We start from the raw sequence: 19,276 nt of genomic DNA on the forward strand, positions 1-19,276 counted from the left end.
AATGCAGATTTTTTTGCCACCCAAGATAAGGTAATCTTGGATCAGCAACAAAAGCTTTCCTGACTAGGAGCAGTTATTGAACAGACTGCTAAATGAATTCTGGCCATTCTTTTAAGCAGCACTGAAATTAGGGCAAAGGCTGATATATTTTATCAGGACTTCAGAAAAAACATTCTTTCTTTTTTTTTTTTTTTTTAATTCAAAATTTCAATGCCGTCTTAGTAGGAATCAAAAAAAAAAACCCAAACCTGATATTTTTCTGCTCAAAACCTGTCACTGACAGAACTGTCCATTTCAGCAGTTTTCAGGCAATCCGAAGGTCTGTATTGTGCTTTTTGTTCTAGAGTGACTTGTGCTTGTTCACAAAAGAAAGTACCTTTTATACCAGTTTGGAAAACTCATCCCTCAGTAATCCCTTTGCTTGTCATACTATATTCCATCTGACTTTCTACTTGTTTTTACTAATCTTTCATGCTAATGAATCTCCAGAAGCAGAATTTAACCAATTGATTAAATATTTTAGACATAGAACTATCACTACTTAGTTGCGTCATCTGCCTACAGACTGTGTTTTGGCGGGGGAAAAAGATGGAGAAGCACATCCCCTCAGAAGATGTCTGAGGCCTTGAGGCTTAGGCAAATCCATTGGTCATTGATACATTCATGTGCGTTAAACATCATTTAGGATGGTCAATACTAGCTAGTGAAGAGGGGACATGATGCCTTTGCAGGAGCAAAGACAGTCATTGGTGAATGATTCCTGGTATTTCCAGATTGCAAAATCAGCCCATGGCAATTTTGTGGGCAACACAAGGGGGCAGAAGTCTAGTGTCTCTCCTTTGTATTGGAAAAAAGACTGATCATAACCGGCCCTATGTCTGTAAAATTTTCTCTGAATATCAATCTCATTGTAGCAATAAAAGAGGATTTGTCTTTGAACTTCAAAATATACTCAGACAAATGGAATCTCAAAAGAGTCCTGTGTTGCAATTCTGATTTCCAGAAATGCTGTACGTTCCTATCCCTTTAATAAACAAGCTCTACTTGCCCCAAGCTGGACACCTGGGACATGAAATGTCACAGATTTGTGTTGCTTTACATGAAAAAGATCTTCAGAGTCCAAAGAATCACCGAGTAAACAGATGAATGATAAAATAAACCATATTTGTACAATTAACACAAATGTAAAGATATTTGTGAAATTATTTCACATATATTTGCATTTTCTGCATTCTGTCTTCTCTGCCCAGAGCAAAGGTCTTGTTTTGCTGTAAACTCACTTTCAGCCTGCTGTGATATGTGAGCTCCACAGAGATGTAAAAAGAAAAGAGGAATTTGCAGCTGTAGAAATATGTTGCATTTATAAAAGCAGATCTTACCTTCCTCTCACTCAAACCAAGAGCTATGAGTCAATTTATCTGAGCTTTCCCATCCCAGCTGGTGCATGTGCTACATTGCCTTCTGCTGCCTGCCTTACGTTTGTCCCCTCAAGGAAGACCTACTCCAAAAGGATGATGCAAGTCTCACTACTCCTGATAGATAGTAAAGACTCATTCTTTCTGTAGATCTCAGTGTATTTGGAGAAGGCTAAAAATCCTCGCTTGTTTTTTAAGGTTTAGATTTGGGAGAAGTATAAACTTGGGAAAGAAAATCACTCGTCAATAAGTAAGATGGAAAAGCTCATTTCAATTTCCTGTTCTGCTGAACTTCCCAGTGCACTTCAGAAAACAACTGAAAGATGATTACACAGAGTTGCAATAAAGCTGCCACTGGCCATTTACCTCTGCTCTTCAATCAGGCAGTCCGTATGATAGTTAGGGCTTTTGAACGAGCACAGCAACTCTTCCCAGTCTGGGAGTGTCTGTCACAGATGGAAAACCCTAAAGATTAAAGATTGCTCAGGCACTTACAACAGCGGGCACTGCAAAAGACTGTTAAGATTTTTCTTGTTTATTGTACTAGCACCTATGATTGAACGGTGCATTTCAAAATAACTTCTCTGAGAGATTAAGGGCAAAATCTTGTAGGAAGTTGGTGACTTTTTTTCTTACAGAAATCTTATTTCCATCATCATTCACTGGGATGTAATGTGGAGCTGCTTCTGAAAGGAGCCAGCTCTTCCCTTCTTTTTGCTCAGATTAGCGTTCACGTGGCTGCATGATGAACCACTCCAGGGACTGACTCAGTCAAAAACTAATTCCCCCCTTCAACTTTTTATTTTGTCATCCACATAAATAAAATAACATACATATTTAAAATTACATAGACATTGTATCTTGGTTACTTATCTCAAACACTTGCATTTATACATGGGTGGTTAACTATTTAATTAATGTAAATAGGCATTTTGAAAGGATAAATTCCAATAATTAATACCATATTGATTGAGGGATGTGTTTTATACCTTTTTAGAGATTAAAACTTTTATAAAAAGCTTACTTTATACTAAAAAAAATCCAATTCTATATCACAGATAAAAATTTCTCATATATCACTTCAATTTTCACATATATGCATCAATTCACTGAACCCAGTGATTATTGCTTTCATGCTTATGGCTAAGAGTGTTGCTGGCCTAGATATAAGGGTGAGGATTAGTCTCAAGGAGCACAAAGTATACAATGATTACCTCAGTCTGCCAAAATTTTTGTCTGGAGGTGTTGTACTGCAGAACGTACGCCAGATCAGGATACTATGTTAAGTTCTGTTTGGCATTACTTGATTATGTCCATGACAGAAAATGTTTACTGCCACATCCCTAGTGGCTAAAAGTCAGAGGTATTGTTTTTGAGTAATTTATTCTGCCTGAAGGATGGTGAAACTTTATAATCTAAATCACTCTTTTAAGCAAAATGTTAAAGGAAGCATTCAATTTAGTATTTTGCAGTACAGAGAATGACTAGCCCAGGCTTCACCTGTCCTGCAATTCTATTACCTCTAAATTGGAAGAAGTGCATATGAAATGTCACATACCTGCCCTGATATTCAATTTGTCCTCACAGAGGAATTCATTCCAATCTCACCAAAGTATTGTGAAACACCACCTATCAGAGTGTGCAGAGCTTTGAGATCCTGGGCAAGGGGAATAATAGGATTATAAGGTCCTTTTAAAAAAGACATTTTAAAATACGGCTTGAATTCTATTTATATATTTAAGCAAATATAGCCGAAAAGAAATAAAGCCTTTTAATTAAAATAAATTGTTTATACTTGGAAAGTAACAATCTGTAGACCTGCTGCCTTCCAGCGGACTGTTTCAAGTCCCATTCAAATCAATGGCATGGCTCCCCGCCTTCCAGGGCACTTGCATCAGGACTCAGGAGAGCCTCACAAACCCAGGTGACATGCTGGATGCCACATATGACTCAGAGCTAACTGAAATTCAATAATGAATGACTGCATTCAACACCACCCCGCAAATAATAACGCAGAAGGGAAGAGGGGGTTCCCTGTCGACGATGCACCTGATGGGCTCAAGCGCCCTGTTTCTAACCAACAAGAGCTAATGCATCTAGTGTTCGTGAGCTCTGCCTGCATGTCACCCAACAAAACAATAAAACCCCAGCAATACCACACTTTTATCCTTGAATGTCTTCCAGTTCCTCAGCAGTATGGGTCAGAAGCTTGTGGGACTAGCATAAAGAACCTTCTGCCTGGCAGTAATTACGTTGCCTCTGATCTGTACTCAGCTTCCCTGTGACTTGGGATGCCCCACAGGGCTGTCCATCTTGCCTGGAATGGGGTGTTATTTTCAAGTTTCTGATATTTTCAAGGTATGTGGTTTCTCTGAAGTGTGACTTCAACACATGAAGCTATGGTAAATCTCGAAGAATGTCACAGGTAATAATTGTGATTAGAGCCTAAAAGCCAGCACATTTTTCTGGGGGAAGGCTTTGAGCGCAAACTCATAAATACATACCCACCCCATGTGGCTTTTGAAGAAAGACAATATGCTGTCACAGCAACAAAGAGCCACTGTAACTGCTTTTCTTAACAAATGTGGTTTACTTTTTTTTTGATGCAACTCACATACAAAGATTAGATTATGGTTTCGGTATTATGGTTACTTGAAGTGTCTTTTGGGAAGGACTGCCACAAACACCTGTGGAAAAAAGTTGTTCTGCTTCTATTATGTAATGTATTTCACATAAGAATAAAGAACAGAGGCTCTTGACTTCTAATACTTTTCTTTTTTTTCCTGCATATTGGTGTTTGTGAAGCCACCGTGTCTTAGGACAAATAGTTAAAACTTGTTTTCTTTACTGTGAGGGTGGATTCTGCCTTTAGTATCAGTTGCTAATTCCTAATATGCGGGGACTTACAGGCAGATCCAAAGAAGTCCTTAGATGCATCATATATGTTTAACTGATCAGATAATGAAGAACTGTGAGCAGAGCACATTTTCACATCTGGATAGGAAAAGACAAGGGCCTTGCTCCTTACATGGCCAGGGTTGGACGCCTGCTGAATGAGTATTCTTTGGATTTCAGTTGTTGCACTCATATAATTTCCTACAGTTTGGGCTTTCATTTTACCGGTTATTTAAAAATAAAGAAACCCAGCTTGTTCCCTCTCTCTTCCCAGTCTCACTGCAAGTTATGAAATACCTCAAAGTTGAAGTAACAAATTGCCTTGCAGCCCAAGCACTTTCCTTCCTTCTTTCATCCCTCATGCTCTGCTGTGGAGCCGTTAAGCCACTAAAGGATAAGGAAAACAAGGAGACCTCAACTGCCAAGCAGAAACAGCTAGGAAGCAGGAAACAAAGGAAAAACAGCAGAAGGGGAGCAGGAAAAAGAATCCCCCAATGTTTGTAGTGGGTGCTATCGTAACTGAAGCAAATACTTTTTCTACTTTTTTTTCTCCCCTTCTTTTTTTCCCCCACCGTGTCAGTGTGTCCAGCTTCCCACATTCACTTTGGAACCAGTAATGATTCAGAAGCAAACTTCAGCAACACAACTTCAGTCAACACGCATTGAACAGGTGGGCCAGTGGTGTTAAGAGGATAATGAGAGCTGTGGGTTTGGCAATTAACAGATCAAAAGGAAAGGAGATTAATGGAGATTGGTTTAGGGAAAAAAAATGATAGAAGACTGCAACGTTATTGCCGGTGTTATTTAATTATTTCTGAGTTAACAATAAATGAGGGTACACTAAATATAAACCCTTATCTTTAATTATCAAGCCTGTCCTGATCTACTTGCGCTGGAACACCTAAAATCAATGGGAATGAATCCCAGCAGCAGTCCAGTTTCTCCCAGGGAAGGACTGCGTCTGAGAAAGAAGGGCAACGTGGAAGATACAACAGAAAGTAATGCAAGTGGAGCGAAAAAGCAAGGTTTGTTTCCTTGGCTGCCTGCATCCTGAGCTCACTTTAAATGGCAGACTTTTCTTCTCCCTGCATTTCAATTAGGCTGTGGCAATGGGCAAGTGGGAAAGGAATATTAATGAGGCAGCCCGGGAGCGCGGGTGGGAGCCGGGCACCGGCGGTGGTTCATCCCCTCGGCGGGGCGGGGCAGGGCAGGGCGGGGCGGGGCTGGGGGCGGCCGGCGAGACGATGTCCTCAAGCACGGACTTGACAAGAGCTGGTTCGAAAGCTGCGGAGGGGCCGCGGCCAACGTGGGTGATCGTGCCGGGGGCTGCTGTTCGCCCCGTTAATGGTTGTCGCGCCGGCGAAGCGTCCGCGCCCGCCCGCTCCGCGCAGGCTGCGAGGGCGCGCAAGCCGCTCTGGCGGCAGCCGCCGTTCAGCGGGGCGAGGCGAGGCGCCCTGCCCTGCCCGCCCGCTGCACCGCACCGCACCGCACCGCACCGCACCGCACCGCGGGCAGCGCCGGCCCCGCCCCGCCCCGCCGCCCCGAGCCCGCGGAGCCGCCCCCCCCCCCCCCCCGCCGCCGCCGCCGCCGCCTCCGCGCCCCGGCACCGGCACGCGCGCTGCCCGCCGCCTCCCGCGCGCCCAGGCACACCCGCGCGCGCGCGCGCCCGCCGCTCGGGAGCCGCTCCGTCCTGCCCGCGCCCGCCGCCGCCCCGCGCTCCCCGCCGCCTCCTGCCCCGCTCGCCGCCGGCGCCCTCCCTCCCCCCGCCCGCCCCTCCCCGCCCCGGCCGCCCGCCGCTCCCAGGTAGGGTCCCCGGGGGTCCCCGCCCGCCGCGGGCAGCGCGGGGCCGGCGGCGTCGGCCCCTCGCGGGCGGGGGCAGCGCCTGCCCGTGGCAGGGCGCTGCTGCGGTCCGCAACTTGTCGCCCTGCGGGGGTTCCCGCCCCCCCCCCCCCATCCCCCTCCCGTACCCCCTGCCGCGGCGGCCGCCGGCGGTGTTGTGCCGAGCGGCTGTCAAACGTGCCGGGCGCTCGGCGGCGGCGGGGGGCGGCTCGCCCGCGGTCCCGCACCGAGCCCCCGCGAATGGCATGACTCCCGCCCGCCCCCCCGGCTGCGGCGTGCCGTAGCGAGGCGAGGGATGGTTAAACCCCGGCCTCTTTACACGTACGGCTTTTTTTTGTTCCTTTTCGTCTCGGGGCTTTCAGCTTACGGAAAAGGGAAGCGTCTGATGCGTCTGCTCACATGCCACGTTTGATCATACGTTGCCTCTTTGCACAGAGCAGGATCGTTGGGAAAGATGGAGATACAATAAGTTGCTAGTAGCGAAAAGTGCTGCGGGAAGCCGGCGGTTTCCTTCCCCCACCGGAGCGGCATCTTTCCCCTCGGGTGAAGTTGAAGGCACTGCTCGCTGGAGACCGGCCGTGGCTGAGAGCGGCTTGTGTTTTTCTTGCGCGGTTAGGTCTTGCGAAGAGCGGCGATGAAGAGGAAGCTGGCGCTCTCCGAGATGCAGTTGGTCCTTCTCGTTGTATTGGTGTGGCTCCCAACAAGGTGAGGGGATGGTTAGTTTTGTCGTTCCCTGCAAACGTGGATGTCGCGGTCTGCTGAGGGTGAGCCTGTGTGAGGGGTTATAAAAGTGTAGCGTGTAGTAATGTCATAAAACCAGTCTTTCTCAGCTGTTTGAGTGCAGGATTACATAGTTTCCAGAGCAGATGCGGTACAAGGGAAGGCTAGGGGCCGTATAAGCCTAATCTCTTGTCCTTCAACAGTTTGTGCATTGATGCTTTATTTCACCATTAAAATATAATTCCCTTAAATGCCTTGCTGGATCTTAAAGATTCATTGGACTTACTGTATCGCTATGATTCTGTGACATACAGAACAGTTAAGATGGAGAATTAGATTATCGTGAAGTCAAACAGCAAATCACAGTCTCTAAAATAATGCTCGCATGTTTTTTTTTAATATGGGCATGCCTTTTTTTTTCTTTCTTTTTGGGGGGGGTCTTTTTTTGATCAACATAACAGAATTCAAAACGATACTTAAGCTTTAAACCTCTAGGTGGAGATAGCATACAACTTCACAATCACATATAATAAAACAATAGCCTAATTTATTAATCAACTTTTCTTATGTTGTTTAAAGTTCTCCATTTCTAAAGTCAGGGTTCAAAAGAAAGTAATTTTAATCACGAAATAGTTTTGTGTTGCTCACAGCCCCTAAATGTGCAACTAATTGTAGTTTGTAACTTCAGTTTACTTGCTTTGGCTCTGGCTGCAGTAGGTCTTATCCTAAAATGGTAAGGGTCGTAAGCTAAATAATGCAAGTTTCCTATGATTTAAAAAGTCTGCATTTATTTTGGTCTATTTCCTAATGAACAAAATATTTCCTGAAACTACATTTCCTATTTCACTTTATGGCTAAATATGGTGCAGTATTAGTTGAGTCACAGTGGGCCAGATCCTGCAAACCCTACTCAAGCAAGTAATCTCACTGACGTCAAAGAGACTACATGTGTAATTAAGGAGTTTCTGCCTGAGTAAAATTTTCAGGATTTGACCCTAATTTGATAAAATTGCATGGTCTAATTTTTTAGTGATATCTTAAGTTCAAAAAAAACTGTTGTATCTCAAAAAGAAGCTCAAAAAATGGCAGAGACTTACAGTACAGAAATACATTTTTAAAAATAAAAAATGAAACATCCAGTAATTAAAATTAAGAAAAAACTCACACATCAGTAAAATCACGCATAACATTTTGGTATGTTCTTTAGAAGTTATCTGATTGTGGTCGATTCTATGGTTTGTGTGATGGAAAGCACCAACTGCAATGATTTACATTTAAATACTTCCTCCATGATATTGAATGGGGAACCAAGAATAAGCCCTGTCTTTAATCATTTTATTGCTTGCTTTAGAGAAAATGTCACCCAAATCTACTTTTGGAGACAAATTTGGTTTGGAGAAAATATGCTCGGGTTTTTTTGGTATTCAGATTGCCTTGAGTAGTAGTTCCGTTAGAGATGATAAACACTCAAATGTTTATTTCAAGTTAAAAATGTAGACGGCTGAAAAAGGTATAAAAGATAATGTGTGCAGCATATGATGCTTTACTTCCTCGATGCTCAAGTATTCCAGTGTTAAGTAGGTAAGACTGGTGAGCTCATACATTTTACACGCATGGTGCTTAACATTTTTCACAGTCACAACTGCATGTGTGAGGCTTGCTGCATGGGAGCGTTCCCCTGGTACACAAAACCTTTGGGCTCCGTGTCCAGGTCTGGGAGGGCTGTTCAGCACCACAGCTGATTCATGTTCCAGACCCTGGTGTTTTCCACAGAGATATGACCCACAAAGGCTGTAACATCTCTCTCTTCATTGGGGAAGTTTGAAACAATCGATGATCAATACATTCTTCTTGACGCTCCATTTATGATTTTTTTCTTGTTGTTGTTTTGTTAAAAAAATAGCATTTTAGAGCCATGAAGGCTATCTACTGCTATCCTGCAGCTTGCTAGTCAGCATCGTTGTTCCCACCCACAAAATACTGACATCAGAGGACTCCCTGAGCATGATCGCTGGAGTTTTCCCTCATGTTAGTTCTTCTGGTCATGTACATTACATGACCATTGGGTGGAAGCATATCCACAGGATTTATCCAGAGGTGGAGTATACTCTAGGTGAGGACAGCTAGGATAGAGCTGGAAGGAGGCAGGTTTGTGTGGGGGAACCCCGGTGTTACCAGTCCGGGGTGACATGCCACCGAGGCTCGGGAAGGTCTTTTAGGCTTTTGCACCTGCACAGCCAAATGTGTTAGTGAAGCTTGAAGTAGCATTCACGGTGATGCAATGTTGACTAGAAGTAGAGGCTAATGGAAAACGACTTCCTGGAAATTTTAAATAGTATGTTGTCAACTCTTATTTTTCTGAACTTGTTTAATATATATATATATATATACATACACATTGTGTATTCATATACTCTTAACTACACCCTTCCTGTTAGAGGGCAGCAAGTTAAATATTGGAGGCCAGCCTGCAAAAACTGCATGCTGAGTGTACATTAAAACACATCTAGCACTTTCTAAAATGTAAAATGTCCATTTAGATCAGTGCTGGCTGACTCCCTGGAAGATGAAGCTAAGAATAACATCACCATCTTTACAAGAATTCTAGACAGACTTCTGGATGGTTATGATAATCGTCTCAGACCTGGATTAGGAGGTAATAAAACCTATTAAAGATTGATTTTTAAAAACAGTTTTAATGTTCAGATTTTATGCAGTGATATTCTTCCTTCAGGGTTCTCCCCCCCCCCCCCCCCCCCCAGCTATTGGTATGTATCTTGATAAATTATTTATAACTCTATATTCACCCAGCTGAATCATTTGAAGTTTGAGGAAGATAACATCTATGAATGGAAAGGAGGCACTTTCACACATTTATCTTAAGTAAAAGGAAAAAAATATCTGGTGATTTAACATAGTAAACCAGAATGAGAACAAAAATAACATCTAAAGCTGTTATTCCAGTCAGGGAATTTTGGTTGAAGAAGGAATGCAGAGTTGATTCCCTGCAATGCGATGAATGTATATTTTCAGAAATCTGCACAAGTGTTTTGTGTGGTGTGTGTAAAGTACACATATTAGATTCATTCCTTGTCCCAGTAAATTCAATAGAAATGTTTTATTTTTTATTTCCTTGGAATTAGGGTTTCACTGGTAATTAGCATTTCGTTTCTGGTACCTTGCATGTATTTGGGCATTTGAAAAAAAGTAAAAGAATAAAAGGAATATTGGAGGACAGGGGTCACTGCACTCTTGTGCCATGACTGCCAGTTATTTTTCAAAATGTCAGTTCACATTTTCATGTCCACATTTTCATTTTAAAGCTATGCCAGCTCATGTGAGTATGTAAGCAAGAAATTTAAACAATTTGTTTGGTATTGGAAGTATTACTGTGCAAAAAGATCTCTGTGGTATGGGGAGGGGTAGAATATCCTGGTTTTTATAATATTTCTTTACTATTATTGTTTATCTGCTATTTATACTACCTAATGTAAATATTTATCTACCTAATATAAAACTGTTACTATTATTATTATTCATAACAGTTTTGGTAGTGGTAATTTTCAACCTGGAGACTCTTGCAGCTTGCTGAAACTATTCCACTGCCAAATCCCTGGGAGCCATTCCTGTTCCTGTTGATTTCAGTAACGTCAGGCTCAAAGCTAGAGACCCGCTCTAACTTCCATGGGACCTAACAGCTCTGATCAAATTAGGAATTAGTTAAAGCTCACAGGTTTTAGCCAACACTTTTCCACCCTGACCTGTGGCTCTGGTGCTGTTCTGGTTCTGGAGAATCTTGGCTTGCATCTGACACAGCATAAAGTGGGAGCTGGCACTGGCTGGAAACAGCTTTCTTGTTACGCATTAATCTTAACATAGGATATCTTTTAGTTTCCATTTCTGGCCTCTGTACTGTGGAGACTTGTGAAATATTTTATATTTAAGGACTTTTAAATTTAGATAATCCATAAAATGAGACATACAGCACTGCTGATGTAAGAATTCATATAGTGATGTTTTACATGGAGATTTGATTTCTTTGCAACATACCCAAATGTAAGAACTTAGACATAGTATAAACATGTAATGCCTAACAGGTGACTTGCAGAAACATTTCATATCACAAAGCTCATATTTAATTGGCAGGGCTTTTAAAATTATGTTTTTTAATTAGAAAAATAATGAAAAAAATCTTTTATTTTTTACAAAAAAGAATGTGTCATTTAATGAGAACAGTCTGCAGTTCCTTTGCATATCATGCATTTTTTTAATGCTAAAATTGATATTGTTAAAAACATGAATTTTAAAAATTATTTTTCAAGCAGATTTTTATTTTAGATTTTCCATAAATATACTTCAAAATACCTCCTTCCCCCCCCCCCCCCCCCCCCATGCTCTTAGGTAATTAAAATATACTTTGGGAACATAAAAATTAAAGGATTAACATCTGTTTGATATTGGCATACATGGCAATCAACCCATGCAGAACGTGTGTGAAATGAAACTGTGTCATGCATATTAAAGCGTGATGATTCATGATACTTTAATCTTAATCTGCAAGAATACTTTAGTTGTGGATGGACCGATTCTTATAGTTTAAAAGAACATTTGTAAAAGCCAGTTGTGATAATCCATGATATGAAATACACTGAACAATGCTTTCGTACATAGTGTTTAGTAATTATGGAGTTTCATATTTCAGGATTTTGTAGCACTTTATTCCTGTTTCTCTCTTAACCTGTACTCTGAAATGAAAAGTGGAAATAATTAATATTTTTAAAAACACTATGCACCTAGTGAGACCTCATAGTTTCTAAAAGTGTTTTTGCATGATTACTGCATTTTAACCGTGCCAGATGTCATTAATTTAATATACTAGTTCTCTTCCACTTGCATTTATATGAATCTGAAATAATTCAGTTGAAAGCAGTAGAGCATTTACTTTGGCATAGCAGCTTGTGTTATCCTGCTGCACTACTGTGACTGAGATCCCAGTCTGGCCTAATGCGCTACAGCAGAAACAGTCCAGGGTTTGAGATGGATTCTTTTAAAGTCTCCTGAAAGCAAGAGTTGTTCACCAGCCCACTTTCACCTGTTGTGAAAGACTTTTTCAGAGATGTCTTGCAGCAAAAATTCAGCTCATTATAAAGAATTATTAATCTCAAAAATGTTCGTAATAATGAAAAGTGGTAGCTTAACACTGGCATTTTAGCTAGTTATTGACCAACAAAATGGAAAGATATGGGCTTCTTCAAAGACCGTAAATAAATTCAACTAAGTAATTAGCTGTTTGGGAATTAATTCTTGAATTTAGGGATATATTTAGAATTGATTTTGCTAAGAGGCTTGGTGTTAGTACTTACAGTATGTAATTTGATCCTTCACTGATACATCTATACACTTCAAAACCGAATACTATTTTCTGTAGACTGTTAAGGCAGCTTTAGCTATCACTGGTGAGGCAGCTCTGTTGTATAAACAGGTTTTGGCTGTTGGCTATTGGCTGCCCTAGCAGCTGGGATCCTTGAATGATGTATGAACACTATAGTGATGAAATAGCCTGCAAAATGGGTGTGGGCACGGAAAAGAAGACACTGCACTGTCCCCTGCAGCCAGAGACATCTCATATGACTTAGATAATACCCAGAGCTACCGTGTTGATATGGATAGGCATGAGGGTATTCAAGGGGAGAGAAATTTTTCTCTGTACTCATTTTATGCTAAGCACAAGACTGCAGCTGGAACACTCTTGACTGCACTTTCAGTTCTGACATGAACTATTTTACCCAAACACTCCATGCCATTTCTGTCTAGACACAAAAATAAGTTACAAGTTCCCTTTCAAAACAAATTCTGCATGTCATTAGCACTAATTTGTATGAAATACAGCCATGCAAATGGCAAGTCATGAGGAGTTTGATTTGTTTATGATTTTCTTCAAAATCATAAAGGTGTTTTCTTCTATTTATTTGCTGTAATGTTTGCAAGATACTTTAGGGTAGCACTTTTCCATAAATCCTTTGATTTTTATTAGCACATAGAAAAAGAAATCCACAAAACAATGGACATTAAACTAAACAAGGGACCAAAAGAGAATTTAGATCTTGAAATAATGAGACAACAGAAGGTTGAAGCAGAGATACATCTGCATTCGAATCTGGAAGTGATTATCTGTCTGCTCTGTCTGCTTTCCTCTGCCCCATGGACAGACATGGTTAAAGGAAAAAGGGACAAAGATTAAGGCAATCCCCTCTTTTAATATGTTGATATTCTTGTGGATTAGGTGTATCCGTAAAAACATACATATTTGCTAAAATGCTAGCATTTTTTAAAGATGAAAAAGAGGAAGGAAGGGAGAAGGAATGGAGATGGTGGTAGGATTTTGATATCATGTTGGATACTTCAGTTATCTTACCGTCTCCATAAGCTATTCAGCCTGCTCTGCTTTCTCATATTTGAAATTGGTCATTTCCAGCAGCTATAGAACTTCTATCTGTTCTCCTGCAAATCTATAAAATATAATTGAGTACAAGGCTATATAAAATATAAACAACAAAGAGAAATTGAAGGACAGAGGAGTGGACTTCATAGCCTGAAGGCCAGATTTTCAACTGCCATATTGACATTGAAAAGAGCTATGCAAATTTGCACAATTTGAGGATCTTTCCACAAACTGTGGTCAGTCTCACCAGCTTCAGGAGGGGCATTCTCATTGTAACCAAAATGGTGAATGTTGGTTATTAAAGAAACCGAGGTAAATCAGACATCGTGTAGGTGAAAAGTAAGTGCTGCTGTGGTTCCATTTTGAAGGATCTGTCTCTGCTGCAAGGTGACTTTCAGATGTTCATATTGCTTTAAACAAGAATCCCCGTTGCATTTTGCTTACAGATGTACCAAACCCTTTTTTTCCCCCAACATTTTGTACATAAATTTAGCAGGAAAACTGAAGAGAACTGAGAAGGATTATGGCTGATTGTTACTATCAGAGATGGTGAGCAATGAATACTTGTGGGTATGATCATTCATCTTTGCAGCAGTGTATATATCGTTGCATAGGATCAGTGTAGTAGTGGAGAGTATTAGACTCTGTGAATTAAAAATTGTGTGATGTGCTCATCAATATGAGCTAAAAGGGAAAAAACATTTTTTCGCAGAAAACTTCTTTTTCTTCCCCCAGATCAGAAGAGCTATATATATATTTGTGTCTGTGTGTTTATCAGTTGTATGTCTTCAGTTGCCAGGAAACAAGGCCATGATCATATGCTGGTAATCTGGAGGATGTTAAACTTAGGGCAGTATATTTATATATCGCTGTGATTCAGAGTTTTTAATCAGCTTTAGAAGAGTTTGTAGCTGTAGCAGTCCCCTAGCTGGGCATTCAAAATTTAGTGGTGTTTGTCAGCCTCATTGTGCTTAATACACATTCAGATTATCCTAAAAGAAGGCACTTCGACTATTTTTTGCTGCAGAACACTACAGGAAAGATTTCACTGCTGTTTTTAAAGGAAAAAGTGCAGTTCCCCTGCTCAGTTCTGGTTGCTTCTTTAGCTCTTCTTTGCTCCAGTTTAATCTTCGGGAAACTGTAATGTCTCTCTGCCAGTGCTAGTGCAGAAGCAATTCAGAGCAGCACTTGCATTTTCTGAAAGCCCACTATCTATGTAGTTATGCTGGGATACAAAGGTGTAAACTACTGTATGCTTTTTTCTTGGGCATTCCTGGAAGGGTCACATAGAATCTGGCTGTAATAGTGTTTTCAGAGGAGTCAGCGAGAAACTCAGATTAATTTGTGTTAAAGTTGTGGATAACATATATCGGCAAAAAGCATTCCTTGTGAAAAATGGAAAAGCAATAGAAAGGAAGGTATGAAAATATCATTTAATTAGTTATTCAGGGCATGCAGATAGTGCTAAAATCCAAGAACAGAACTAACTCAGTATCTATAAGCATTCTAGAGAATGAATCATTAGGAAAGCGGAAGGATAAAAACCCCTCAGAAACTTTTGTGACACTGAAAAACAAATCAGCAAAAAAGTAGAATAGGGTAGGGGCTGAGGAGCTAAATAAAGCTCATTTATTTATTGAAAGTCTGTGGGTAAATCAACAGTGAAGACATCAAAATTGATGTTACAACTGTGAAGAGTATTGCAATTGGGGAAAATGTTGCACTGCGATGTGGCAAAATGCTACGCTTCACAACGCTTACCAATAATCTAGGTACTTTACAGTAAAGTTTATATGCCTATAAAGGAGCTTATCTGGGAGGATCTCTCAGTTCACTGAACATGTTTATTCAGTATTTTTATTCTTTACCCTTCCCCCCCCCCCCCCCCCCCCCCCCCCCCCAGTAAAGCATTGCTTTTAATGCTAGAGATGCAGCTGATGACACCAAGGCTGAATTAAGGCTTTGCTTACTTTGCTTATGTCAGCTGCAAGGAAGACATGAAAGCAGATACTGTAGATTTCTGGGGAGCTTGTCGCAGCTCATTGTAAATCACACTGATGGGACAGTTTAATTTTTCAGCCAGATTTGATGGTCTAAGACAAACATTGCCTTTTTTCAGTGGTACATTTATTCTTGATTATTTAGAAGGTGGTTGGAAAGCAGTGGCCTTGCCGATATCCAAGATATTCTGCTGTTGACTGCTTCCCACTAAGGCCTCTTAACATGTTACATAAATCTTGCAGTGAGTGAATTTGCTATCTGAAAAATAGAGCTGCTTCTCACTCAGGCTGACTAGTTCTAATAGCCAAGTACCAAAGGACTGCAATATTATAGTTCAAAAATTTTTATTACCCTTGTGATATGATATAATTTGTGTAATGCCACCTGGATTGGAAATATAATTATTATGTAAATAATCTAACCCTGAAACATTTTCAGAAAAATCTAAATGCATTAGACATTCATCCAGGATATATTTGGGGATCTTAAGTGGATTTCAGGGGTTTTTAGTAGCGGATTTTAACTAAGCAAAAGGTGAATTTAAAATAGAGAAATCAATGTATATGTTGCTTACAATGAAAAAAATTTTAGTCATTCTGTAGCAACAAAGATACATTTTGTAATACAAAATTACTAGTATTCTGGATTACACTAAAAGGCGTACAGTATCAGGGAAATCCTTTAACGTTTCCTGCTACAATGTAGCCATGGAGTACTCAGTTTCCTAGATTCTTTGTATAGGAGACACACAACAAGTTATATTTCAAATCTTTTCTTTAGTAAGGTATACCAAAAAAAGAGTGCTAGCTAAATTAACAAGGAAGCTATAGAGATCTCTTACTCAATTGTATAATTACCTACAAGTATGAAGAAAGTTCTGGTGAAGAACTATTAAAGCAGCAGTTAATAAAAGCATTGATTCTCTTGGAATTTTTTGGTTTTAGATATGTAGGACAGACAATATTTGGAATACACTATTCTTCACACAGCTGGAAAAATGGACCTTAGGAGTATGTTTGGTTTAAGGAAAAATGGTAGTTGCATCATGCTGTGATATGAGTAGGCATCACTGTTTTAGTGATGTTGATTTATGCTTGTGTGACCAATTAAAAAAAATAATTATATATAGTCATGTATAAATAGTCATGTGTAAGTTTCCTTCAAGACAATTCACTGGCAAGTTTTGAGATTTTATTTTGAACGGAGCTAAAAACTTGGAATTAAATGAACATGCAGAACTCCTGCTTCTTTGTGTAGAAAAGGTTCTTTTGACCTTACTTCTTGCAGCCTCTAATGGCAAATATTTATCTAAATGTTTCCTGTATTTTAGCACCCCATAAATAAAAGCTGCCATGAGACACACCTCTTACTATGTATTTATATTCTGCACAGCCCAACAGGCTTCCACTCTATTCAAGGCTGTGGTGAAAACAATGCAGCAATACTATATTTGTGAGACATCATCTAAAACTACAAAAAAAAACCCCACAAAAAACCCAAAAAGAAAAAAGAAAAGAAGAAATATTACTTCCCCCCTCCCCTTAGTTGTATTAGGCAAGCTCATAACTACTATGCCAATGCTGGTGGTTTTCAGCACAGTCACAGAGGTAACGGTGGCTCAGAGAGGTGGTGGAGTCTCCGTATTTGTGGGGACAATCAAAATTAGACAGAGTATGATGTCTGCAACCTGATCTGTCTTCAGAGCTGGCTCTGCTTTGGACCTTCCAAAGCTGCTTTTTGAAATGAATTATTCTAAGATTCTGTGACTTACAACCAGCAAGATCTTGAAATAATGGCTGAAGTTTTCCATCTTAATTGGCAACTGGGAAAAAAAAATATTTAGAATGTCAGTTCTGGAAGATACAGCTGAATAAAAATACCTGTGTAGATGAAAAGTTTAGTCTACCTATGGACAGCAGAATTCAGTGTTGTACAACTCTTGAGCTTATTATACATAAACAATCCACTGATGAATGGAAGATTTGGGGTAAGTGGACAAAGTTTGGAAAAATGCAGAGGACAGATCCTTTTCTATGGTCTTTGTCTTGCATTTTCTAACATTCAGCAGAAGCTGGTACTTGACTAATAGTGACTCTAGCCACATTTCTGCCACTGTCACCATAACCTGAAATTCTGAGAAGGGTTAAATATGGGAAAAGACAGTATTTTAAAGGAGAGGCATTGTATTTCATTGAATCTTTTCCAGTTTACTTTGTTATCATTAGATGGACAGCATACAGGGAACTGAAAAGCTGTACAATGCTATGTATTTTAGAGCTCAGCACCTCCTCAGGAAGCGCCTAGGAACCTCTAAACCCTGCCCTTCTGGAGTGTCCTTATGGAGGTTGTCTTTTTCTTCTCTTTTCAGAGTTGATTTTCTCTTTATAAATACCTATCTATTTCGTACATTCTTCTAGAAAATGCCAAACTCTCTTCTTTAACCAAAATTCCATGAATTTATTTCACTCCTAAATATAGCTTTCCCCAAATCCAAGACAGACATGCCATGTAGGTGCAGCTGTCTAATTTTGCAGATTTTTTTTGTGTGCTATGAAACCCAGACTTGCCTTACCCTCCTCCCAGGTACAGTTGCTTACATCCAGCTGCCTGAAAGATTTCGTATTTTAAGCAGCTGGAATGGGGAGGTTGAAATTATGCAGAGGCAGAGTCCTGGGTACATAGAAAGCAAAGATCCTTCTCTACCCATAGATTGTATGACCTTCCTTTTGTGCCAGTACAATTTTGTTGGTGGTGTTGAGTGGTCTGAGATGGATCTGTTGCTTCTAGCAGTATTCCTGACTGCATATTCCTGCTCCTGTTTTCTTGCAGTGCCACCATTTTGTGACCATTTTTGACAATAACCTTTTCAATACACAAGCTAGCGCATCCAATTTTTAGAACTAGTAGTGTGTAGAGAGGTATTTCATCAACAAGGATCATGCAGAAGGACATTGTAATTGCCTGTACATTAAATTTGCACCTGCTTTGTTTTTTTACAGTCTTTTGGTCTGTATTACTTGGTGGTATTAGTAGCTCTTATTAGTTGCTACTATTGGTATCTAACAGTAGCTTTTAAGGACTCCAAGAAGCAGATACAAAGTAGAACATAACACTGTTTTTCAACAACCTAGTATTAAGGTAATACAAGCCAAGGTGAAAAAACACTGTGAGCAAGGAAGGGGGAAAGGGCAGGAGGGCAGGACAAAAGAGATGGAGAGTGAAGGAGGGAGGTAAAATGGTTATATTAAACATTGTCCACTTTTAAACAACTGGCAAATTAAGACAGCTGAATAATAGTGTTGGTTTTTTTTTTTTTTTTTTTTTAAATACCCTTTGGAAACTTTAAAGTAGAATAACATAAGCAGTTTTTTCATTATGGTATATGCATATATTTGAATTTCTGACAGTAATGTTTTTCAACAATGAGTCATCTGTATCAAAAAGCAGCTTTAGAGGATATATCAGAGAATGTTTTGTGTTGCTGTACAATTCACCAACCTGCTAAACTAAAGCATCAGCAGAAGATTTTGAATTAATACTGTCAAAAGTCTAATAAATTTTAATGATAAAAACTGAAGCACTTCAATATGCCAAGATTAATCTTTAAACACATTTTAATGTCTGTTTTTTCAGGTTAATCCTTGAATTAAATTAACCACAAGCTAAAGGAAGTTTTGTTTACCACTGTTACCCTAATAATAGTTTGCTTTATACTGCAGAATATGTTAGTACTAGTTTTCTGAAATTGTCTGTACATCAGGTATGATTCTGCTAACCTTCTGGAAGTGGTGTTGCTGTTTGGGAATCATTTGTGTGATTACTTTGTAGCACGTGGCTCTTGATTTACATTCTGTAATTCCTTGCCATATGTTGAGGGCTATTTAAAAATTAGAGCAGTTAACTCTGTGAAAGCAGCGTAAATCAATTTTCCTCTTACCTGGAATTATTGTGCACATCAGAGGAT

At 40.1% G+C, this 19,276-nt stretch overlaps 1 protein-coding gene across 1 annotated transcript in view; it reads left to right on the top strand.

The window, feature by feature from the left end:
• The first annotated feature begins 6,765 nt into the window (after window positions 1-6,765).
• Window positions 6,766-19,276, top strand: part of GABRA2 (gamma-aminobutyric acid type A receptor subunit alpha2) — a 63,956-nt gene continuing 51,445 nt past the window's right edge. Inside the window, 2 exon segments of the mRNA XM_037383932.1 lie at window positions 6,766-6,854; window positions 9,410-9,525. Of these exon segments, the coding sequence (XP_037239829.1) occupies window positions 6,784-6,854; window positions 9,410-9,525 (187 nt within the window). The 5' untranslated portion in view covers window positions 6,766-6,783.

Source organism: Falco rusticolus, chromosome 1 (genome assembly GCF_015220075.1).
Source record: "Falco rusticolus isolate bFalRus1 chromosome 1, bFalRus1.pri, whole genome shotgun sequence".
NCBI lineage: Eukaryota > Metazoa > Chordata > Aves > Falconiformes > Falconidae > Falco > Falco rusticolus.